Raw genomic sequence first — 26,604 nt, 5'->3', positions numbered from 1 at the left:
CTTAACAGACATAACAACACAACATCCATCCCCATAGAATGTAAGACTGTGTAGTTGTGTTTCTTAATATCTTTAATCAATCCATTGTCTTTCACAGTGTGCAATGTTCGTGAAATATAGTTTTTGTTGTTCTTGTTCTTGTCGTCGTCCTTAGTTGACTGTGTTGACATTTAACTGATGCTCTTATCCAAAAGGGCTATGGTACCATTTATAAAATACAGGCTCCATGCTTTCTGAGAACCCATTTCAGATCTTCCCTCCCCACTGATAATTTTCTTACACTGTACAAGCTGTTGACTTCTGTTTTAACACCTTCTTTTTTGGTGATCCTTAATTGTTTAAAATGGGGACTTGAAAGCTGTTGGAGGGTCAACTGATCCAATGAGAGAATTTCAGTGTTTGAGGTCCTGAAGGACCTGCCATTGCAATGAAAACCAAAGGACAGATATTGAAATGTAATCTGTTTTGCCTTTACAAGGGTATGGGATTATTTGGAGGTTAAAACCATGAACATGTCAGTAGCATGGAAGGTGTTATTATAGGAAGTACCTGTCATGCATGATGGAAAGTGTTTAGAATGTTAGGAATCATGTCTTCAGATCAAATGCCATTTTATGCAGAACAAAATCAAAAACATTTTATTGTGAAGAATGAAGCGTATCATTTTCACAAGTTAGTTTAAAATCACGAACCTCACAAGCATGTCTCCCCTGGCCTTCCCCTCCCCCCTACTCCAGTCTGCCATTTTGGGGATAACTTTTTGTTATTCATATTTTCATACAATTCTGATCATCACAACTTATTTTAATTAGTGAAGCAAATTTGATATGGTTAGCTCTAGAGTTTAAAAAAAATTGGAAATGGAATCTTTTTTCCTTTTAATTATGCCTTAAAAAGCATAATGTTTGTTTATTGTAATTCAGAATACCATACATCTAAAGAAAGGGTTCTGGCCAGCACATGGAGCAGGTGGTTTTTATTATTTTAAGACTAGCAGATTTACTGACATACTTTGAAGGAGAATTATTATTATTATTATTATTATTATTTTTCCTGCAAATGGGGGTGGGGAAGGGAAAGAGATTTGTGGTGAATTCTGGAATATTGTCCTACTACCATCGTATACATAAGTCATAGATTTTAATTTCTTATTGTCAGTCTTGCTCCATTTATTTATTTTATTTACTTTTATTTGTGCAAAGTATTAGCCCGAGGGAGCTTCCTCTTCTCCTGGCCCGTGCACTCAGGTCAGTCTTTTAGTCTTGCAATCAGACTGACTCTGAGTGCTGTAGAAGAGATCAGATCTTGGTGGTGCTTGTGCTACACAGCTCTTCAGTCATGATTTATTTCCAGATGGAGGTACAGTATCAGCATCAGGCTACTTGTAATATTAGGCCAAGAATAATATCTTATTTCTAATATAAAAACTTTCCATTTTCAGTTCAGCATTCTACAGACTTGCATTGTACAGTTTCTTCAAAGTTCAAAAGTGCTTTTGCATGGACCTTTTTTCTCTATTGCTTTTACAATTTCATTTTGCTTCTGACAAGTTTTAACATCAGAACTGCAGGAGAACAGCCTTTGATGCCACACATGGTAATATCAACTGAAAAGTGTCATCTTACTTCACTAATGGTTAGCACATTTCTGAATTGGTTATAATTTAAATGTCCAAGTGATAATGAAATAAACACTTGTTTGGATCACATAGAATGGTTCACTTTTCTTTGTTAAATTTATACCAACTTTACATTCCAGTTATTTGAATGAGTATTAGTTGCATAATAATTGGTCTTGGCCATAATACCAGACCTGTTTGACTTGAGGAGGAAAACATTGTTTTCCTTTTCAAGGGATTTTCTTAATTTTGTTTCTGGATAAATTATATATTTATTTGCTTCTTACTAACTTTCATACACTGAAAATGTGAAGTCAATGCTTAAGGACTTTATAGAATATCTCTATACAAAATAATTTGGATATTTAAGAAAATGAGTTAAATTGGGATTGTCTTCATAGGACAGGTAACAACTGAGTTATACCTTTGTGGTTGGGTTATTTTTTATTACATGCTTTAATACTTAATGAGCAATGCTTTGAGGAACTTCATTTTCCAGATGTTATTTCAAAGGACTAAATATAAGCTATTTTTTTTTTTTTTGTGAGGCAATTGGGGTTAAGTGACTAGCCCAGGGTCACACAGCTAGTAAGTGTCAAGGGTCTGAGACCGAATTTGAATTCAGGTCTTCCTGAATCCAGGGCTGGTGCTCTACCCACTGCACCACCTAGCTGCCCCTATAAGCTATTTTAAAAGATCATTCTTCTACATTGGTAATGGCAAGTGTAATACCTGATGAAGTAGTATCTTAATCCTTAGAATTGTTCATTTTTAAGGAACTGGAAAAGCAAGAAAGGCAGTGCTATCATTTTATTCCTATAATGATTCCCTCAAAAGATACAATGGAACCTCTAACCTATCTGTATTTGAATGAGCTTACTTTAGAATTTCTAAATCAGTTTGCTTAGACACGTCATCAGTGTTACCTACACTGTACTATTTTTTTTGGTAGCTAAGCAAATTTCCTCTGTGGGTTTAGCTTTGGCACCTCCCCAGCAGTACTTTAACTCTTTATCTTCCTAAATGAGAATTTTGCTTGACTCGCATGTGGGTAAGTTCTAGGTTGTAACTGAGCTGCCTGCTTGTTAGATAGCTAAGATCAGCCATTCTTTTTCTGCCCTTCCCTGCTTAGCGGCCCTTTTTACTTTTATTCACATCAGATAAAGGTAGATTGAACACGCTTACTTCCTCTCCTACTCTTATTTTCCTTCCCATCCTCACAGCCCTACACACAGAGAGATGTCAGCTTAGAAATACATTAAATTCAAAAGGGAATCAAGAGGGGACAGGGACAAAGAAGAAAATAGAGAAGGGGCTAAGAAGAAGGGCAGGATTGGTAAGGGAATAGTTATAAGCAAAACAAACTTAAATGTTGGAGGGAGGAATGTGAAGGGAAGCTTAAAAGGAAAGAAAGTAAACCTGGATCAGGGGCAGGTTAAGAAGAAAGGGTAACAGGGGAAACACTAGTGTCAGGTGGACTCCTTTTTTTTTCTATCATCACTTTATTTGTAAAGTGGGAGGTGGGAAGAAAAGAAAAATTACAAGTGGGTGGGATGGAGGGAAATGCACAATTAGCAAATCATAACAGAACATAAATATGATGTGTTCGCTCATTAAATGGAAGGGGATGGCAGAATATATAAGAAAGCTTAGCATCTGACAATATGTTTACAAGAAACCCACTTGAAACACAAAGATTTGCAGAGTTAAAATGGTCTAAAGCAAAATCTATTTTGCTTCATCTGAACTTGAAAAAGCAGAATTAGCAGGCATGATTTCAAATAAGGCTATGGTAAATTTAGATAAGATAGAAAGAAATAAGGTGGAAAATTAATAGTGTGCAACTTTAATGTTTCCCTTTCAGATCTAGACAAATCGAGGAGAAGATAAACAAGAAGGAAGCTAAGGACTTGAATAGAACTTTAGATTAACTAGAGATTATAGATCTGATTACTGAATAGTATTAGAAAAGAATTTCAGCTGAATATGGAAACTTAACAAAAATTTACTATGTATTGGGGCATTAAAATCTTACAAAAAAACGTGAAAAAAGAAGAAATACTTAACACATTATATACTGATAAAATATATATTCAGTAAGGACCTTTAAAGAAAGAATTAAAAAGTATTTGGAGGGGGCAGTTAGGTGGCTCAGTGGATAAAGCACTGGCCATGGATTCAGGAGGACCTGAGTTCAAATTCTCCCTCAGACACTTACTTAACTGTGTGATCCTGGGCAAGTCACTTAACCCTCATTGCTCCACAAAAAACCCCCCAAAAAACAAAAAACAAAAAAACCAACCAACAAACAAAAAAGTATTTGGAGACTAAATGTAATTTTAAAGAACTAGTGAGTCAAAGCACAGATTATAGCAACAATAAATAGAAAATTTCACCAATGAAAATGATAATAATGAGACAACATACCAAAACTTAAGGGATGCAGCTAAAGCATTTTAGTGGAAACATATATCATTTTGATCAACAGAGAAAGAACACATTGGGCCTTCAGTTTTTAAAATTTGGGCGAACGTGTTTATATACTCTCCTCCTGGAAGCCATATAAGACATAGTAAGTTCCAACTCCTCCCACCTGAAAAATCCTGCAGAAGCTGAGTCTTGAAAGTAAGCCAGGGAAGGGAAGCTAAAAGATAGAGGTTAGTGGGGCAGTGGAGGCAGCTTGGGGCCTAGAGTCAGGAAGACCTGAGTTCAAATTTGGCATTAGATACTTCCCAGCTTTGTGACCATGGCCAAGTCTGTTTGCTTCAATTTGTTCAGCTGTAAAATGAAGATAACAGCATCTGCCTCCTAGGGTTGTTGTGAGGATCAAATGAGATATTTATAAAGTGCTTAGTCCAGTACTTGGTACATAATAGGTACTATGTAAATACTTATTTCCTCCTTCCCCTTCTGAGTATTCCAGGAATGGGGGCGGGGGAGGGGAAGTACGAAAACAGTCTTAAAATAAGAATGTTGCGAATGAGAAACACCAGTAGCCAGTGTAGCTAGATTATAGAGTATGTAGAGGGGAGTGAGGTACAGCAGAAGACTGGAAAGTTAGGAAGATGCATTATTGTAAAGGAGTTTAAATACCAGTCTGAGGACTTTTTATTTGATCCTTTAGGGAAGAGACAGCTACTGGAATTTACTGAGTAGGATAAGAGATGTTTAGGAAGATCCAGGAAGAGGAATTGGGATGGGGAGAGACTGGAGACAGAAAGAAGAATCAGAAGGCTGTTGTGTTTGTCTAGGAGAGAGGAGATAAGTTCTGTCCAAGGAGGGTGGCTGTGTGAGTGGAAGGAGGGCAATATATATGAGATGATGTGAAGGTTGACAAGATTTGACTGCAGATTGTACATGTTCATTGAGTGAGAGTGAGGAGTTCAGGATGACACTCTGCTTGCAAGCCATGATGACTGGAAGCCTTGATGACCTCTGGAGGATAATGGTGCCCTGGAGGATGCGTTTGAAGGAAGGGAGGCTTTTTTGGTGAGAGAAAATGAATTCAGTTTTGGAATGTTGAGTTTGCCATGTCAGTAGGACATGAAGTTTGAGATGTCCAAAAGGTGGCATGAACTGGAGCTCAGTAAAGAGATTACAGCTCGATATTTAGATGTGGGAATCATTAGAGATAGTATTTGAACATGGGTGAGTTGATATGATATGGAGAAAAACAGAGTCCAGGGACAGGAAATCTTTGGTCAGTGGTAGTGACTTCTATGGAGGTCCAGCAAAGGAGACTTTGAAAGGGGTAGTAAGACAGGTGGAAAAACCAGGAGAGAATGGTCTAATGGAAACCTAGAGAGGAGGAAGAATGAAGGAGTATCTGGTGATCATTAGTAGTGTCAAAGAGTGAAGTGAATTCAAGAAGAATGAGGATTGAGAAAGGGCTATTAGAGTTTGCAAAGAAGCAGTGAATCAGTGACTTTGGAGAGAGCTGTTCAGTTGAATGATAAGGCCAGAAGCCAGATCGAAGAGAGTTTATAATCACAGGAAAGGAAGTACAGGTACCTCTTAATAGTTGATTTTCTTAAGGAGTTGAGCCTAGACATTTTGGAATACTGTATTCTAAGATCTCTTATTTATAACAAGAGCTTTCAGGTCTCCTGTGATCCTGTTGGTGGTTTTTTGGTATTGGAGCCTTTTCTTTCTGGTTACTTGGATTCTTTTTTAATTGATCTAGAAGCTCTGGTCAACATTCTTGGGACTTTTTTGCTTTTTGCATTTCTTTCAGGAGGTTTTCACTTTGTCCTTTGGTTCTAATAGTTTCATTCACCTGACAGAGAAGTGGTGAACTTAAAAATTCAGACATAATTTTCCAGTCACGGACAGCGTGGAAATTTGTTTTGTTGGACTATGCATGTTTATGATAAGGGGTATATTTTGCATTGTTTTGGAGTTTGGTTTTTATTTATTAATGTTGGGCATCTGGAGGTACAAATTATAAATGAATATAAAAAAGATCTTGGTAATTTTCATTTATGGTTAGACTGTGAACTTTTTTTTTTTTAATATGCCTAGCTCTTAGTACAGTACCTGGAAAATAAATGTTTGTTGACTGTAATTTTGTGAAACATTGCATCCAAATCTTTATTTTTTTGGATCATGGTTTTCAGGGAGTCAGATAATTTCTAAATTAGCTCTCAACCTGATTTCTAGATTAGTTTTTAAAACAAATTTGTTTTAACATCTTTTGTTTTCACATTTCCTAAATTTTCTTTTGTATCCATCCATCTTCCTCCTTGAGACTAATCTCATATAATAAAGAACTTTTTAAAAGAAAAAAAATTAAAAGGAGGAAACAAAACCCCCCAGCAAAATCAATTAGTATGTTGAAAAAAGTCTGGTAGTACATACATTGTTCCATGTACATAGAACTCCCCACCTTGGCAGGGGAGAAGCGGGGTGTGTGTGTGTGTGTTTTGTGTATTTGTTTATGTTTCTTCTTTGCTGTCATTCTTGTATTTTGAAATATTCTTCTTTGTTTTGTGGTTCTTTCCATATATATTGTGGCATTCATTGTGTATATTGATTTCTCTATTAAGCTTACTTTCCATTTCATCAGTTCATGTAAGTCTTTGCATGCTTCCCTTTTTTTTTTTTATTTTGGGTGGGGCAGTGAGACTTAAGTGACTTGCCCAGGGTCACACAGCCAGTAAGTGTCAAGTGTCTGAGGCCAGATTTGAACTCAGATCCTCCTGAATCCAGGGCTGGTGCTCTATCCACTGTGCCATTTAGCTGCCCCCGCGTGCTTCTTTGTTCGTGTTATTTGCCATTTTTTCAACCTAGTAATATTTCAAGATATTTTTAAGCCGTCTCCCAATTGATAAGCTTTGTTACCATGAAAAACATGCTGTTTATTTTGATGTATTTAGGACTTTTCAGGTCAGTTGTTAAATGATAGAAAATACCTTAGATTTTCCATTTTTCAGTTTTCTATTTTTCAGTTTTTGATTTTTTTTTTTTTGCGGTGCAATGGGGGTTAAGTGACTTGCCCAGGGTCACACAGCTCGTAAGTGTCAAGTGTCTGAGGCCAGATTTGAACTCAGGTACTCCTGAATCCAGGGCCGGTGCTTTATCCACTACGCTACCTAGCTGCCCCTGATTTTGTTTTAATATTTTTTATCTCATGGAGTCATTGGTTCCTTTCTAGTCTATTTTGGTTTTCAGGGATTCCACTACTGTTCTAAGCTGTTTATTCTCCTCTCAGTTCTTTTCTCCAGAACTTTTATTTAATTAAAACAATCTCTTGTCTCATTTTTTTGCTGACATTCATGTAAATCTTGAAGAAAATTCATCTTTTTTTTCCTTTTTGTTCTGCTATGTACTTGTGGAATTTCCTTATTCATCACACAAGACACTCCCCCTCCTGACTGTGGGTATCCCTGGCTGCCCCTCATGCTTAGAATACTCTCCTCTCAGCCTCCTGGCTTCCTTGGCTTCTTTCAAGGCTCAGCTAATGCATTACGTTCTGCAAGAAGCTTTTCCTTGCCCTTCATCTTCATGCTTCCCTCCAAGGCTACCCTCAATTTATCTTGTCTCATGTCTTTTTTAAAATACGTAGCTGTTTGCTTGTGGTCTCCCCCATTCGACTGTGACCTCCTTGAGGGCAGAGACTGTCTTTCGACTTTCTTTGTATCCCCAGTGCTTAACACAGTGTCTGGCACATAGTAGGCACTTAATAATGTTTGTTGATGACTTAAAATTTCAGTTGAAATGCTGTTCCTTGCTTTGGGGAAACAAGTTCTAGTGGGTGAAGAAAAATCACCTTATCCTGACCAGTTTTCTGGTGCTTGTCCTATCATGTTGTCCAGTATATCCGATAAGATCTAAAAAGAGGCCATAGGCTAATTTTGTGTTTTTCTAAGTGTTCGATAGAAGGCAGCTCTTGGTCACTTTATGTTTCAAATCTGGGTTGTATATGAATCTGACTCCTTATGTTGACTAGTTCATGATCATTGCTTTATCTTAGCTATTCTTTATTTGGGGTAGCTAGGTGGCACAGTGGATAGGGCACTGGGCTTGGAGTCAGGAACATTCATCTTTTGCCTCAGTTTTGTCTTCTGTAAAATGAGCTGGAGAAGGAAATGGCAAACTACTACAGTATCTTTGCCCCCCCCCAAAAAAAACCCCCACCAAAGTGGGGTCACCAGTTGGATGTGATTTAAAAACAACTCAACAAGAACCTTTCATCACATTCGTAAATTAATAGACCTGTTAGCTTTTGAAAGTATATGGATTGCATCTCTCATTCTGAAAAAGAGTTGTGCACAGATATGCTATGTGATTTTCCCATTTCCTTAGAGTCTCTGTAGTTGTTGTAAATCTTATCTTTTATTAATCAAATAGGAATTAATACTTTGTTCATTATAAGATATGCATTTTGGCCTCAGAATAACAGCTAAAAGACTTTTTTTTTTTTGGCAAAACCTTGGCAAATACAGTATTGTTTATGTAATTTAAGATTATTTTAATGACCAAAGATTTTTGTATATCTCCTCCTAGTAAGCCAAGTTATGATGATTGTCAAAAGTTTATTCTAGAAGTGCTATGAATCATGAAATATGCATTCCATGATTCGTAGTATTAAGTTTAGCCTATCCTTTCACCCATTCCTGTTTTAGATAGCCCCTATAGGCTTAGTCCTAATCAAATAAGATATTTGTAAAGAATTTAAAAGCATAGGGCTTGGTACATAATAGGCACTTAATAAATGCTTGTTTGCTTTCTTTTTAATCAACTGGATATATAAAGAAATAGGTGATGTACTAAGTAAGGAGATAAAGACATGTATAAACATGATGAGAAGTAGAAATGGCAGCTAATCCTGTGGCAGGCTAATTCTTAGAAAATTTTAAATTTAAATTGAAATATCAGTACAACTTAATCTCTTTTTCAAATTCTTTAACGATGTAACATAAAATTTATCTTTGGAGTTACTAGTTGTTGCATCCTAGACATACAACCTTGTTCAATAGCTAATTGATTATCTCTGAAAGAGGAGCATAAGAGCCTCAGGTAGTGAAATTCTGAAAGTAAAAGGGAAGATACTTTTTCACTTACTCACTTATTTTCATAATTAAAACTTATGAGAACTATTGAGCCCAATTTCATGACCTGTATCTTAGAAAGTGGATAGAAAAAGATAGATTATGGAATTCTTATGGGAACAGGGCAGTATGTACCGCCCAGGGGTCAGACTAAGGATCTCTCTCCTATATTTCTCTTAGGGTATCATGATAGATAACTGTTCTCTTCAGGATGTGCAGTTAAGCTTGGTTCTGGAGCATAATGAGTGTAATTAGGAATGGCAAATCTTTCCTCTGTACTGAAAAAGAAAAAAACACCTAACTTTTTTTCAGTGGAGAACTGGACCATTGTGTAATTCTTTTTCTACTGCCTTTTGGTAGACAGATGTAATTATAATAGACATGTTAATACTACTTCTTATGATGAGTATCATAATCCTCCATACAAATTGTGAGTTAACACAGCCTAAAAAAGAGTCTTATCATCCTGCCTAACCTTGTGGTGATGAACCTGTCTCATCAGCTAGACTGGTCCTTGAAGGACAGATAAACAGTCCACCATCATTAGCACCACATCTTTTTATGTATCTGTGGAGATTAGGCTACTGTATTGGACACTAGGGGAGATACAAAGTTCAGACAAGGCAGATAGAAAGGTTCTCTTCTTACAAGATTATTATAGTCTAATAGCTCCATGAGCATACAGTTGGGATGCTACATGGTAAGTGATTTAGTGGTGTGGTTAACCTTGAACTTAACTTCTTTAGGAAGAGAGGGCCTACTGACTTTAGAGCGGAAGAATGACATCAGAGGTATGTAGAAGAAAGATCGGTATGGCAGATAGATGGGAGTCCAGTTGTGGGGCTGGGAGGGAGGGTGAGGAGAGTGGAAGTGAGAAGACCTGAGGCGCCAGACATTATGTTTTGGAGAAGCCAGGATCACCCTCATACCACAATAGTCTGATTCCTTTTCCATGCCAACTGTATCAGCTATGCTGATTGGGTTAAGACAAATGCTGTGGGGGCAGCTAGGTGGCGCAGTGGATAAAGCACTGGCCCTGGATTCAGGAGGACCTGAGTTCAAATCTGGCCTCAGACACTTGACACTCACTAGCTGTGTGACCCTGGGCAAGTCACTTAACCCCTGTTGCCCTCCCCCCCAAACCCCCCCCCAAATGCTGCTACATGCCTCCAAAAGCCTATCTTTATAGAGTGCTTGCTCACATTGACCCCACAGGAACATCTTGCCCTCCACCCCAGGTACCGCTAGGTACCCATCTCCTTTCAGCTTCCTTTTGTGTATTGTCTTTTCCACTTAGAGTGTTAGCCCCTTGAGGGCCAGGACTCTCTTATTTGTGTTCCTAGCACGTGGGCACCATGCATGGCACATAGAAGGCCCATAATAAAAGTTTTTATTGATTAGCTGGCATACAGATAGTATGTTCTGTATTCGGCACAAGTCACTTCTGAATCCCAGAACAACCAAATTCTGGCATAGGTACAGGTGTTGGTTTCCACCAACTGGGCCTTGCTGAGATGGACCCATGGCCTGGGCCCTAGGTTTGCAGCTGTGTGAGAATGAATGTGGTTTTTAGGATTTTAAAATACAATATGTTGACCAGTTCTGCACAAATAATTATAATCGCTAATATTTGCAGTGCTTTGAGGTTTTTTACATATTATTTTCATATATATTCTTTACTTCTATTAGCATTTTTACATATGTCACTTAATCCTCACTTCTCTGCAAAGTAGGTGCTATTATTATCCCTGTTTTATGGATGAAGCGAGACTAAGAGATTAAGTGATTTACCAAGTTAATACTTAGGAGGTAGAATTCAAATTCAGTTTGACTGATTCCATGTTCAGTGCTCTATGTACCTTTTGAGGCTATCTCTCAAACGCGTAAGTTGCCTCACTGCAATGAGGAATGATCTCATGGAGCATCGGTTAATGTCATGGCTAGACCAGTTACAGAAGGAAAATCAAGTAATACTGTAGGTGGGTTGTATGAGGAAGAGAGACACTAGATCAAAGTTTGCATATGCCTTTGTATTGCTAGGTGGCTCCTCTGGCTTGGCAAAGGCCATTCATAAAATCATGAATTTGATGGAGGAAATGTAAAATATGCACTATGTCAAAAATTTAGCAAAAATTTTCTCATAAAGGGATTATCCATATCTGTATGTATGTATCCAAGCCTGTAAGAAGGCAAATCCAATTTCATACCATTTCTCTTAAAATTGGGGCATATTTTCCATATAATCCACGTGGTTTTTATTTTGTATTAAAACTGGTTTTCTTTTCAATTGAGAAGCATGATAGAGATAGCCTGCCTTATGGTCAGAAACACTTGAGATAATGTCCCTGATAATGGCTCTGTGCCCTGAGTAAGTCCATTAAGTTGCACATCAAGTGCTGATCTGAATTGTTTGAGGGGGTTTCTTTATAGGGTGTTCTTTATAATGATAAAATCATAGGTCTGGATTTAAAAAAAATCATTTTAATTCATTGTCCATTTGCTGCATGCCCATATATACTGATAGACTAGACAGTAGGCATCCGAAGTCCACTTGGTGTTTCCTATGTGGATAGTTAAGCCAAAATTTTTGAGGAATGATGGGTTTCTTCAAGGAGGGGTTACAGTATTTCAGGGCTTAAAGCAATCAGGACAGTGTCATGCACTAACAGGAGCAGCTGGGGCCTAGGGCTCAGTGCTGCATCTCTTCTATGACAGGGGCGGATGATTTGGGCAGATTTCTGTCTCCTTGTTTTATGCCTTAGCATTAACAGGGTGATTGAACATAATTATCTTTCGTTTCTTCTGGAAAGTTTTGTAGAATTTGACATTTGTGTGGGAAATGCCTTTTTGGAGTAGACTCTGCAATGAAGCCATTTTTATCTACTCAGTCATTTTTTTCTTTAATGGCAAATAAAAAGTAGCACAAAGAATTGGGCACATAATGGAATAGGCAAAGAATAGGTTATGTTGCTTTTGGGAAATTGCAATTCTTGTAGTGACCCCAAGCTTCTTCCTGAAACAAAGAGCCATTTAAAAAACTACTGTTTTTCTGGAGATTTATAGTTGTAAGTCATAGAATACTAGAACCTTGAAATAATTGAGGTTGAGCGTAGCTCCTGGGACAGAAGTGCCTGGTAGACACAAGCAGGTTGCAACACTTTGAAAGCAAGGATTTCTGAAGTAGAATTGGCATAAAGATTGTCGCAAACAACATGTGCTTGAAAAAAGATAGCCTTGTCATGTGGTGAGAGTAAGGGATTGGGCAGCTCATAATGCTCCACCAATATTCTTTATATCAAGAGAAGACCCCAACACTTTGGGTGGAACACCCTCTTCCCCCTATGGTGAATTTGTGGGCAGACATGGATAAGAAGTAGTTATGGATCAGTTATGATTTGCAGCATTTTGGGACACCCTCATTAATGAGAACACAAACTCCTTGGAATATTGGAGTATCTAGTTCACCTACAAGATCAGAGCCTCCAACAATTCAATGAATCAATGAATTTGCTAAAGACCTACAACACTCCTGCTGCTAGGACCTCATGTACAGGAAGAGCCTCTGAACCCATTTTCCTTGAAGAAATGACTTAGCCTTTGCCCTTTATCGGATTCTTGCTGGTATGAGCCCTAGTCAAAAAGTATATCTTTAGCTAATTCCCACTTCTTACCCTTCAAATCATGGCTTGTTTAAATAAAAACCATTCCCTTCTCAGAGACCTCATCATGTCCAAAATAGAAGTTGTTTGTTACTTCCCTGTTTTGTTGCTAAGGGGCATCATCATCTTTCTGGGAACCTAGGTTCACAACCTTGGTATCACGCTGAATTCCTCTCACAAACCATTTATCCCATCAGTTGGCATGCCTTCATGATTCTACTTCTGCAGTATCTCTTGTATCTATCTACCTTCTTCCTCTGACACAACCACCACGGAATTCAGTCCTCAACTCCTCTCACCTGGATTGTTGCAGAGGCCTCCTGATTGTTTTCCTTTCTTCAGGTCTTTCTCCTCTCCAACCTGTCCTCCCTTCAGTTGCCCAATGGACATTCCTAAGGCATGACTCCCCTGCTCAATAAACTCCAGTGGCTCCCTATCATCTTTAGGATCAAATACAAGTTCTTTTTTATTTATCATTGAAAGTTCTTCACAACCTGGTATCAGTCTTTCCTGGCTTGTTATACATTACTCTCCATCATACCCCCTTTATGGTCCAGTTGAACTGACCTTATTACAACTTGCAAAGTTCACTCCTGTCTCTGTGCTTGTGCCTTGGCTTACCCTGGAATTCATTCTCTTCCGCATTAGAGTCCCTGACTTCCTTTTAAGACTGATCTCATTCTCCACCATAGACATGAAGAATTGCCCAGTACTTCCAGCTTCTAATGCTTCAGCGTGTCTTGTGTTTTTCTTTATATATTTGGAGATAAATGCATTTTCTCCCCTAAAAGAATGTAAGGTCTGTAGAGTAGGTATTGTTGCATCTTTTCATCCAGCATCTAACACAGGGCCTGGCCACATGCTCCTCCTCTTCCTTCCTGCTCGCATTTGTGTAGCACTTGAATGGTTGCAAAGCATTTTACAAGTGTTACCCTATTTGGTCGTCACAATAGATAGAGGCTGTTTTACTGCTATTATTATCCTCAATGCACTGGTGACTAAACTGTTGCCAAGAGAGATTAATGACTTGGCCAGTCATGTAGCTAATGAGTGAGTGAGGCAGGTTTTCAGACTTGAGTTCTTTGGACTCATCAAGTTGAGTGCTGTATTACATCACCCAGCAGCATATAGTAGGTGCTTATAAATGTATGCTGGTTGGCTGATCTACATCAGTCCATTTTTCCAATTTTTCACTTTTTTTCTCTTGAAATCCCATTGACACTGATTTAAAATAATGCTGATATACACTAAGTATATAGCACTATGTACCAGGCACTGTGTTAAGTGCTTTTACACATGTTATCACATTTGGTCCTCATAAAAACCTTGGGATGTAGGTACTGTTATCATCCTCATTTCACATATGAGAAAGTGGAGGCAAACATGTGACTAGCCCAGGGTCACACAGGAAGTGGTGAGATTTGAACTCTGGTCTTTCTGACTTCAGATCCAGTGCTCTTATCTATTGTACCACCCAGCTGCCTCTGATGCAGCTTTAAAATGCACTGTGACTTTTGGATCACACCGTATAATCCAATTTTGGTTTTCTTGCACTAGTTTTCAGATCGAAGTCTTCATTTTTCCAAGTTTAAGTACAAGGTAATTCTCCCCAATTCTTTCTCCCTCTACTCTTTTTTTTGGTTTGCCCCATTTATTTTATTTTATTTTTTTTATTTGCAGTTTTTAAAAAATAAAAGTATTTTATTATTTTCCAATTACATCTAGAAATAGTTTTCAACATTTGTTTATATAAGATTTCTAATTTCAAATGTTTCTCCCTCCCTTCCTCCTCTATACAGCAGGCAATCTGATATAGGTTATATATAGGTTATATATACATAATATATAGGTTATATATACATAATAACATTAAACATATTTCTGCATTAGTTATGTTATAAGAGAAGAATCAGAGCAAAGAGGAAAAACCTCAAAACAGAAAACCAACAGCACCAAAAACAAAAGAAATAATTTGGTCCAATCAGCATCCATATTCCACAGTTGTTTTTTTTCTGGATTTGGAGAGCCTTTTCCATCATGAGTCCTTTGGAACTTTCTTGTATCATTGGATTGGTGAGAAGAATCTAGTCTATCACAGTTGATCAACACATAATGTTGTTGATACTGTGTATAATGTTCTTCTGGTTCTGCTCATCTCACTCATCATCAGTTCATGCAAGTCCTTCCAGGTTTCTCTGAACTCCACCTGCTCATCGTTTCTTACAGCACAATAGAATTCCATTACATTCATATACCACAACTTGTTTAGCCATTTCCCAATTGATGGACATCCCCTCAATTTCCAATTCCTTGCCACCACAAAGAGAGCAGCTATAAATATTTTTGTACATGTGAGTGCTTTTCCCTTTTTTATGATCTCTCTGGGAAAAAGACCCAAGAGTGGTATTGCTGGGTCAAAGGGTATGCACAACTTTATAGCCCTTTGGGCATAATTCCAAATTGCTCTCCAGAATGGTTGGATCAATTCACAGCTCCACCAAGAATGCATTCCAATGTGTTCCAATTTTCCCACAGCTTCTCCAACATTTATTATTTTCTTCTTTTGTCATATTAGCCAATCTGATAGGTGTCAGGTGGTACCTCAGAGTTGTTTTAATTTGCATCTCTCTAATCATTAGAGATTTAGAGCATTTTTTCATATGGCAATAGATAGTTTTGATTTCTTCATCAGAAAACTGCCTGTTCATACCCTTTGACCATTTCTCAATTGGGGAATAAATTGGATTCATATAAATTTGATGTAGTTTCCAATATATTTTAGAAATGAGGCCTTTATCAGAAGTATTGGCCATAAAAATTGTTTCCCAGATTTCTGTATCCCTTCTAATTTTGGATACATTGCTTCTGTTTGTACTCTTCTTCTACTCTTTCTATAACAGAAAGAATCAATTTATCATTTAATAAAACTAGAGGCTTTAAAAACAAAAACTTTTCCCAAAAGCCCCAATACTTTGGAGAGAAAGGGTTGTGGGATTTCTTTCTAAAACCAGATTTTCTCATGCCCTCTTATGTTTTATGCTTACATTTGTTAGTTTAAGGCCATCCAATTTCTCCACATTATATCTAGGTTAAATTATATATAAGCAACCTTATTTATGGAAATGTTTTTAAAAGATTTGATTTATATAAACCATTCTCAGTTTACCATACTTAGGAATCAGGTTATAAAACACTTTAAAAAGGAATCAAGTAAGGTTAGTCCTACCTTTATTACTTATTTACTTCAGTATTTCAAAGACTTATGATTGTATCCATGTGGCTGCTTCCTGCATTTCATAGCCCCTTAGTAAATTGTTTTGATTTCAGAAAAGGGTAAGCTGTCATCAGGTCTATATATGAACTCTCTTCCACTTTATAGGATTTGTTAGTACTCTTTGAACATTCAGAGTTCTTTCTTCCCTCAGGCACTGGAATAGGGCTGCTGTATGAATTAGCAGTGTTAGTAATAACTGGCATTTATGTAGTGCTCTAAGATTTGAAATGCACTGACTTCTGAGTACCACATACCAAATCAGACCATTTGGAACCATGCCCCCAAAGTTACTAAACTGTGCATAGCCTTTGATCTAGCTAAAGGAAGATAGAGGAAGTGTAAACGTGGATAAATATGTCACCTCATTTGATCCTCACAGCAGCTGAGAACGGATGCTATTAGAATCCTTATTTTATAGATGAGGAAACTGAGGCAAACAGGATAAGTGATTTACCCAGGGTTACCCAGCTAAATATGTATAAATCAGAGGCAGGATTTAGAGGCTTCCTGACTCCATGCAGTTCTCTGTCCACTGAACCACCTTGCTACCTCTTGTGTTATATTTAGACTATTCTCAAGGAAGGTAATGAATGGCCAAGTATTTGAAGAAAAGTTTAAGCATTTTTGCTAACTTCAAAGCAGAATTCCTTGATTTTTTTTGATAGTTTAGACTTTTCTGTGTTGGAAAAGATTATTTCTTAGAATGGTGAATGTTTAATGTTAAAAATGGATTATGGGCAGCTAGTCTGGCACAGTGGATAAAGTGCTGGCCCTGGATTCAGGAGGACCTGAGTTCAAATGTCGTTTCAGACACCTGACACTTACTAGCTGTATGACCCTGGACAAGTCACTTAATCCTCATATAAATAAATAAATGAAATGGATTATGCTAGTAATATTTTAGAAACTACCATTTTTAGAAGAATGTGGAGAACAGTGAACATAGAGTATATTCAGTTCAACAGTTAATTTTTATAAGCATTTATTTAGGGCTTCTTTGTGCCTGTTTGTGTGGTAGAATAACTAGAAGTCCCAGTATCCATACGTTAGTTTTCAATCTACTTAAAGATACATACATGTACACATACATACATGCATGCCTGCATGCACAGTACACAAGTATAAACATATACATATGTACACATACTTATACATATATATTATATATAGTGAGCAACTGTAGAATGATTTTAAGGCATTTTTATATTAATATTTTTTATTACTCTGAACGTGACAATAAATATTTAAAAATTTCTATATACAAAGAACAGAGACAGAGGCTAATATGAAATTGCAAATGGCCTACATGCAGCTTGTTTTTTTAAAGTATAAATTCAGTAGTATATTTCAAAGTTGTCCATGTCTTTGTTTCTTTTTTTGTTTTGTTTTGTTTTTGTTTTTTTTTGGTTGGGCAGTAGGGGTTAAGTGACTTGCCCAGGGTCACATAGCTTGTAAGTGTCAAGTGTCTGAGGCTGGATTCGAACTCAGGTCTTTCTGAATCCAGGGCTGATGCTTTATCTACTGCGCCATCTAGCTGCCCCTCTTTGTTTCTTTTGAATATTTTTCTGTGCATTTAAAAATTGCTTTAAGTACACTTTCCCTTTTTTTGGGCATCATTTTCACTAGCCAGCAAACAATAATTAGCACCCCCCCAATCTTCCTTTGTAACAAGCATTACAAGATAAAACAAATCCACACATTGACCACGTGTGAAAGTCTCATTCTGCACCTCTGATTCATCCATTGCCTCTTTGCCAGGAGGTGCAAACTTACAGAATCCTTTAAGTTGTTTTTCTTTAAAATATTGCAGTCATTGTATATAATTTCCTGGTTCTGTTCGCTTCATTCTGCATCAGTTCATACTGATCTTGCCAGGTTTCTTTGAAGCTACCTTTTCCTTTCTTATGTCTCAATAATATTTCATTACATTCATTACCATAATATGTTCAGCTATTCCCCAGTTAATGGGCAACCTCTTAATTTCCAGTTCTTTAATACCACAAAAAGAACTACTATAAACATTTTTGAACATATAGGTTCTTTTCTTTTTCCTTTGATCTCTTGGGGGTATTGGCTTACTACTGATATAGTTGGATCAAAGGATGGGAACAGTTTAGTAACTTTGGGGGTGTAGTTCCAAATGGTTTAATTTTGATACATGATAACAACAAATTGAGAGGTTAGTCTATTGGTCCTTATTGTTTTCTTTTACATTTTGAATTATAGTGGATAGGGACTGGACCTGCAGTTTTACTGGAATTGGGAATTCTTGGGTGCAAAATTGCACTCTAGACTTGAACTCTCCTATGTGTTTCAAAGGAAGAATCATTAGCCCAAATTCTGTCTTTTAAATGAAATCTAATGACTAGTTCCTACTAACTGGTTCCTCAGGGCTACAGTGGGTTTGGAAGTTTGGGGTGAACAGCACAAATAGCTTGTCAGAATATTTGATGAGAAGTGGTTCTTTTGTTTAATTAGTTTTCAAAATAGACTACTTTGTATATGGAAGGGTATAAAATGTTATAAAACTGCTCATGCTTCTATCAGTTAATGAGTTGTTGGAGAAGGTATGGCTGTTTGATACTTAGGCTTTTGCCACATCCATTGTAGATTACACAGTTATATGCTGGATAATTATAGTTATTATTGGTGACTTATTTGGTCACAGATTGGGGCTCCCAACCTATCAATTGCTCCAGAAATTTACAAGTTCAGGCAGTATGCTATACTTATTTTTCCTTCCCCTCTTATTCTATACCTCATTTCCTTTCAGTAAAAAATATTTTTTTTAAGATGGTGATGGGGGGCAAGAAACACAAATTTGTTAATCATGTCTCTGACAAGTGTCAGACCACCAATACACGTATGGAACTAACACATATATAAGGAAGAGCCATTTCTCATTGCATGAATGATCAAGAGATAATAGCTTGTTTATAGCAGTTTGACAAGAAAAGATATTGAGGGACTAGGCAAAGAAAAAAAAAACTATCACCTCTTACACGGATGGTATGATGGCTTATATAGAGCACTCTGAAGAGTCAACCAAAAACTGAATTAAAATAGTATAAGAGGCTGCTAATTGCTGGGCTTGGAGTCAGGGAAATCTTGGTTCAAATTCTGCCTAAGACACTTAATTGGTGACCCTGGGCAAGTTATTGAATCTCTCTAGGCCCAGTTTCCTTATCTATAAAATGAGGATAATAATTGCATCTATTTTATAGGCTCTTATGAGGATCATATTGAGACAGTATATTTACAGAATCAAATCTGAATGCTAGCTATTATTATTAAGTAGACATTCTCTGTTACCAAAAGAATCAAGCAGGAGGAGATAAAAAAAATTCCATTCAAATTAGTTGTAGAGGGGGCAGCTAGGTGGCCCAGTGGATAAAGCACCAGCCCTGGATTCAGGAGGACCTGAGTTCAAAATCCAGCCTCAGACACATGACATTTACTAGCTGTGTGACCCTGGTTTGACTTCCTTATATCTTATTTTTTCATTTACATTATTTTGGTGTATGTATGTTTGCTTAGTTCTTTATTTTCACTCTTCATTTAATAAGTCTTCTATGTTTCTATGAAGTCTACATTTAAAATTTCTGATGGTTCAGTAATATACCCTTTTTATATACTGAAATATGTGCAGCCTTCCCCAATTGATAAATACCCACTCTTTCCACAAAAAGTACTGTTATAAATTTTTTGGGTTGTGTATTGCCTTTTCTTTAGGTATTTAACGTTTTGGGGCTATCTTGCCAGTGGGAGGATTGCTGTGTGGAACAGTTGGGTCACTTTTCTTGCATAAATTAAGATATTTCACAGAAACACTGATACAATTCACAGATCTACCAACTGTGTATAGATGCATGTGTCCTCTCATATACTTCGACAATGATTGTTTTCTTTTTGGGTTAGCTTGGCCAACTTACTGGGTGTGGGAAAGAACTTTTGTTGTTTGAACTTGCCTTTCTCCTGGTTATTTTAATATTTGACCTTCTTAGATAAAATAATGTGTATACATCACTTCGCAAACTTGAAGGTGCTACATAAAATGTGAGCTGTTCTCATTCTCCTTTCCATTCATGAGAGCTATCCAGGGATCTCTACTTCTTTTTTTATCTCAGTTCTCTCATCCTGAAGAGTATATAAATTCTGTTCTCTGAAATTGGGACAAAGGTGGATAACTCGTGTAGTCTGAGCCCTGTAAATACTCTTCTCAGTAGAGAGTTTAACTTAAGATATTAGGCAAGTTAGGTGAGCTAGTTTCTACTCAGTCTGCCTTTCTATGGAACTTAGCATTCTTATCTGTAAAGGGTGGGGGGGCTGAACCAGACAATTTCTGAAATTACTTCCAACTCAGAAATTCCATGACTTAACAAATTGTTGTTGCTTTTGAGTTGTTTCAGTTGTGTCTGACTCTTTGTGACCCATTGGGATTTGTTTTTTGGCAAAGATATTGGAGTGACTTGCCATTTCTTTCTCCAGCTCATTTTTACAGATAAGGAACTGATAAGGGTTAAATAAATGACTTGCTCAGGATCACACAGCTAGTAAGTGTCTTAGGCTAGATTTGAATTCACAAAGATGAGTGTTCCAGTCCTGGCACTCTATCCACTATGCTGTGTAACTTCTCCTAACAGATTTATAACTAGCTAAGTTTGTCTGGTGCCGATATAGATGGTGGAAAAATTGCATTTTAGTATTAAGTATCATAATTTGTTCCCTCCATAGAAACCATCTCATGCCCCTCCTGCTAGGTAGGATGTTGTTGACTAGACATTTGTCCAATGATTTGGCTTTTATAGTTTAAATAAAATTTTGTTTTGAGTTTTTCTTTTATTGAAATGACCCTTTGGTAGATATGCATTTCCTATTCTTGGGCATATGTTTACTTCATGCACCAGTGATTTAATAAAGTGAGGGTATTTTCTCCATTAGTAATTATTTCAACTTTTCCATACCTTAGTTCAAAAAGTTAATTATCTGGTTGCAAATTTGTGGTGATAAATATTTCCAAGCTGAGATGGGATGGGCTTTGGGTGACAGGTATGGTAGCGTCTTCTTGCTCTTGTAGTTTTTAGCTTTCTAGCTAGATATTGGAATTATATAGCCTTTCCTTAGACAGTATCCCCTCCAGGCTAAGAAGAAACATTCAAATGGGATAGGGTGGTTTACTGTGATACGGGGTAAATTAATCTAATTAGTACTTACTTTATACCTTGTCAGGATTGGTTCCTTTGGAAATCTTTGGCTGATGTTTTTTCCTTTTCAGTGCAATGTCAGCAGACATACAAAATGCCTTCTTAGTAGTTTTGAGATATATGCAGGGCTTGATTGATTTTGATTTTTTATTTAAAGTTATTTTGTTATTAAATGATCAAATAAAAAAGCATTACATTGTTTCCCAACCTATAGGAGGAGCTAGAGAAATGTTTATTCCTCCGTATAATTTCTAGCAGTGAACTGAAATTTTTCTTTTTTAGTTTTTGTGTGATAAAATTTTGCATGCCTGTTTATAATACCCTGAATTAATGCTTCCCACAATTTGATTGGTAGTTTTAGAATAATAGTTTTTCATTTATAGTGACTTTACATACAAATTATTTTATACAGGACAATAAATTATTATGAACTTAAAAGAATACAATATCATTTTTGGGGAATCGTGTTGTACAGTTGAAAGTTCTAGATTTGCAGTCGGAAGACCTAGATTTGAATCTTGATCTATTTTTTGTAACCATGTCAGTTAAGCCCTCTAGGTCTTAATTTCCTTATTTGTAAAATAAGGGTGTTATGCCAGGTAACCTTTTTAGATCTAAACTTGTAATCTGTGTGTGTGTGTGGCGGGGGGTGCTGGTGATGGTGGATGGGGATGGTGGGGAGTGGTGGTGGTGGATGTATTTTTAGTATGTTTTTACTTTATTTTGACTCAATCTATACTTTCAATTTTGAATTCCTCAGTGAGGAAATTCCCTTCATTAATGCAGATCAACAACTTTATCATTTCTAAGCAAATGGTTCCCGGGTACATAATATCAATGCCATGTCATTCCCTTGAGTTCTAGTCCTCAATCACCAACTGTCTTGGTCATCTTTAACTGGAATGTCCTGTAGACACTTCAAACTCAATATGTCCAAAATAGTGTTCTTTAATATTTCCACCCCCCACCCCGTTCTGAACTTCCTGTTACTGTTGAGGATACTACTATCCTCCCAGTCACCTAGGCTTGCTGTGTCAGTTATCTTTATCTTCTCATCCATCCCACATGTATAATCCATTTCTATAAGTTCTTATTTCAACTTTCAAACACTATTCCTTGTGTGCTTTCCCTTTTCTCTCCTCACTTAGCCACCACCCTAATTCAGGCGCTCACTACTTACCTGAACCATTGCCCTCAAGTTTCTCCAGACACTAGTCCATCCTGCATTCAGCTGCCAAAGTACATACAGGTCTGCCCATGTTATACTCTCTTACCCTGTTCCTTCCAAGATCAGATATAAAGTCCTCTGATTGGATTTAATGCTTGTCCATAACTGGATCCCTTTCTCGCTTTCCGGTCTTCTTAAACTTTACTTCCCTCCATACCTCCTATGATCCAGCTACAGTGGCTTCTTTGCTTTACCTCACACTTATGATCTACATCACATTTGCATCCCTGTGCCCCAGGGCCTGGCCCCAGTGCTTGGAATATGAGGCTTCCTCCTCTCTGCCTCTTCTCCAGTCCTTTAAGACAGCCCAAATCCTGCCTTCTTCAGGAGGCCTTGCCTATTCCCCCCTCCTTTTCTCCCAGCAGCTATTGCTTTGCCCCTCAGATTTCTTTCCATCTCTTCTGTATCTATTTTATGTGGACCTTGTCCCTTTTAGGTTGTCTACACCATTAGAAGGCGAGTTTGAGGGCAAGGATGACTGACTTTCTTTGTGTCTTCAGTGCTTAGCATAGTGCCTGACACATAGTTAGCACTTAATAAATGCTTTTTCACTGGGAGCACTGAGGAGGTGTCACTTGTCTGTAGTGATAGCCAGTAGAAGTCAGAGATGAGACCTGGACCTGAGTCTTCCTGCTTTAGAGGATTGGTCTCTATCCATCATGTCAGGGTTACCTCTCTGTTGTGCAAAAATTTAATGTAATTGGGTATTATAGGGACTAAATCATAAGCCTTTAGTTACTTGCATCATAATGTCTTCCAGGTATATGTTAGCTAAAGTGTTTTTTTTTTTCTTTCCAATTTTAAAGTGTGAAGGCTGCCGGGTAATGTGATTAAATGTGAACTTTTGTAATGTTTGGCTGCCTGGTTACGTGGACCTGAAAGGCAGCTTGATAAAATAGGCTATTTATTTAAACAACTAACATTTATTAAGCAACTATAATGTGCACTGTGCTATGGAATGTGATAGAGGTAAAAACCACGATTGAATTATTAAAGCTATTTTGTTGACTATTTGGAGACTCATAAACCAATATTGGGAAACAGCAAAACGACGATTGGAGTACCTTAGAGCATATTTTACTTGGGGTCCCTGCTTCAGATTTCTCTTTTATTTTTCACTTTTTACTTAATTAAACTAGAAAAAGAACAGGTTAAACTGGCTTTTGTTCCTTCTGATATGAACTTTCTGGGTTTTTCTCCCCCACTCTGTAGAACACTCTTGAGTCTTTGGAAGCCCCAGAGACCCTGGCTGATGTACCTGAACATGTGTTTCGAGGGCTTCCTGAGGAAGTGAGGCTTTTTCCATCTGCTGTTGACAAGACACGGATTGGTGAGTGTCACAGTTAGGAAGAAACATTAAAAAGTTTAGAAAAAAATAATAACCTTGGAATGCTATCTAATTTTTCAGATTTTAAAGTAAGGGAATTATCTGTGTATTTATTCTTTGACTTGAATAGATGGAACAGTGGTTATGAGCTTTGCAATCTACATCTCAGGTTGAAAATGAATTAAAATAAGGCAGAAAACTTAAAAAAAATACATAAAAAGAAAGACACTGCCTAAAATAAGATTATATCAAAATGCTTCAAAAGTTTCTCTTTGAATAAAAAGTAGTAATGATAGCCTATTCCCTTTATAGGGTCCCTTCCAGTTTTCACTGTACTATCATAAATATCACTTACAAATATTGTAACTATCCTCATAATAATCCTATGATTTAGGCAGGGCAGGTATTTCTAAACAGATAAGAAAACTTGGTTAAATTGGAAGCTTATTAGACTAGGATAAATTAGGGGAATTCATTAGATCCAGAGTTCCTGAATTGCAACAAAACAATTGAATCTCCTGATGAGGCAGAGAGAGAGGAAAGTGAGTTGGTAATATAATTAGATGAATTCAACTAGCAAAAAGCATTGATTAAATAGTGATCATGGTTGGTGTTGGAAGTACTTCCTAGTGTTGTCTCCAAGGGTTCTTTCTGGGCCCTGTTCTGTCCCAGACCTATGGGGATGGATAGATCAAGTGAGGGTTTTTTAAAGATGGGGGAGACGGATGTGTTTGTAGGCAGTAGGGGATGAGGCAACAGATAGAGAGAGATTGTGGTGGAGATGACAGTAGGGCAGTCTACTGGAGGAGATGACATAGAATGAGATCACTTGTGCGTGTAGAAGAGTTGGCCCTAGTAAGGATTAAAGCTCTTTTTGTGTGAGACAGGGTGAAGGAGGAAATTACGATTATATAAAAAAAAGATATTGATAAAAATTTAAAATTTTTATAAAGTTCCCCAGGAACCAAAGTCACACTTCTTGGCCTATGGTTTACAAATTCTATTTGTTTTCCCTTTTTCAAAACTGGGACACCTGCCCTTCTCAGGCCTATAGTACTTTTCATGTTGTCTGTAGTTTTTCAAAAATCAGAATGCAAATGTAGTTCAGCAAGTTTATCTTCTATTTCTTGCAACACTCAAGAAAGTACTTGGTGAGGGCCCAGTGGGGTCACCTTCACTGGGCCTTCTTCCTGTCAGTCCCCCCACCCCCAAGGGCTGATCCCTTCTTGGATCCTCATCCCCAACAAAGCTAAAAATGATACGCCTTTTTTCTCCCTTTGCCTTCCTCACTAGTCTCTGCATGCCCTGAGATTGGACATTCCTGACAGTATTGTCACACCATGTCACAATTTGGTATCATGCTCAATTACTTGCCCTTGTCTCCATCTTCTTTTTAAAATCTGAGTTGGTTGGTGAGTTTCCTTCATATTCATTTCTGACTCTTTACGTAACATCTTTGCTTCTCCTTGTAGTTGTTCCTCTTTGTGACTTCAGAATATCATTCTTGACGCAAAAAAGGGGGGAGGGGGCAGCTAGGTGGTGCAGTGGATAAAGCACCGTCCCTGGATTCAGGAAGACCTGAGTTCAAATCCAGCCTCAGACACTCGACACTTACTAGCTGTTTGACTCTGGGCAAGTCACTTAACCCCAATTGTCTAACCCCAAAGAAATATATTTGGGTTGGGACTGTGGAGTTGACATAAAATTTAGATAAACATCAGAAGCAGAATGGGAGGAGGGGCCTTAAGAGGAGGATATATTCCAACTTGTCCCAAATGACATGAAAATGGCTTTTCGAGTATAATATAACAAAGCAATACCATTACTATGCACACAAATTGTGAAGTATCTATGTGAGTAGTGTGAACCAAGCCAAGGTCCTAGATCCTCCCTCTCTATCCTGGTCTTTCCTTATGACCTTGGCCGAGTTAAAGAACCCTCAAACAGTAGAGATAGAAGAGAGTAAGTCATCTAGGCCCCTGCCTAAAGCACATCTCATCAGCTGTCTCTAGGCTTTTGAGTAGGCTGTCCCCCAGGACTGAAATGTTCACTTGCCTCACCTCTGCTACTGAGATTATATTTCTGGCTCCTTTTAAAGCTCAACTGAGGTACCACCTCCTACACAAAGCTTTTCCTCCAGTTGCTGTTTCCTTCCCCTGACATGACTTTGTATATGTTTTGTTATTTATGTGTGTGTACTTCTTGTTCCTCCAATAGAATGTAATGTCTTTCAGGTTAGGGACTGTTTTGTTTATGTAGCTGTATTTCCATTGCTTAGGATAAAGCCTGGCACTTAGTGGACACTTAATGCTTTTTGAATGAATAAGTGTTTAGAAGCAAGAACAAAGAAAACTCAAAAGGCCTTGATCCAATAACATAAATCTAGTGATAAATGTAAAGTCTTACCTCTTGGGTGGAAAACAAAACAAAACAGACTTTTTGTAGTTATTTAGGAGCTCTTCAGTGGAACATAAGCTTAACATGAGTCAACAGTGTGGTATGGAAACCGAAAAAAGGTTATTTGATTCTGAGCTACATTGAGAGTCATAACTTCCAAGAATAAGGAAACGATAGCCCTCTTGTACTCTACCCTAGTCAGACCATATTGAGAGTATGTTTTTTTGTGCTGGGTCTTAAATTTTAAGAAGGACATTGATAAGTTGGGGCATATCCAAGGAAAGTCTGGAACCAGGAAAGTGAAGGACCTACAGTCCTTGAGGTATGAGGATCCTTTGAAACAATCA

At 37.5% G+C, this 26,604-nt stretch overlaps 1 protein-coding gene across 5 annotated transcripts in view; it reads left to right on the top strand.

Annotated features, from left to right (window-relative positions):
- Nucleotides 1-26,604, top strand: part of PRDM2 (PR/SET domain 2) — a 207,843-nt gene that overhangs the window by 17,312 nt on the left and 163,927 nt on the right. For 4 of the 5 annotated variants that reach the window (XM_043991794.1, XM_043991791.1, XM_043991793.1 and 1 more), the window contains one exon: nucleotides 23,746-23,863. The exons of the other annotated variant lie outside the window; for it this stretch is intronic. Coding sequence is in view for 3 of the 4 variants with exons in the window: in XM_043991791.1 (XP_043847726.1) it covers nucleotides 23,746-23,863 (118 nt within the window). In the remaining variant the exon portion in view is untranslated. The remainder of the gene's footprint in view (nucleotides 1-23,745; nucleotides 23,864-26,604) is intronic. 5 annotated transcript variants of the gene reach the window in all.

The sequence above is a fragment of the Dromiciops gliroides genome, chromosome 3, assembly GCF_019393635.1.
Source record: "Dromiciops gliroides isolate mDroGli1 chromosome 3, mDroGli1.pri, whole genome shotgun sequence".
Taxonomy (NCBI): Eukaryota; Metazoa; Chordata; class Mammalia; order Microbiotheria; family Microbiotheriidae; genus Dromiciops; species Dromiciops gliroides.
The sequence above is the reverse complement of the archived record's forward strand: the minus strand, read 5'-3'. Positions and strand labels throughout refer to the sequence as shown.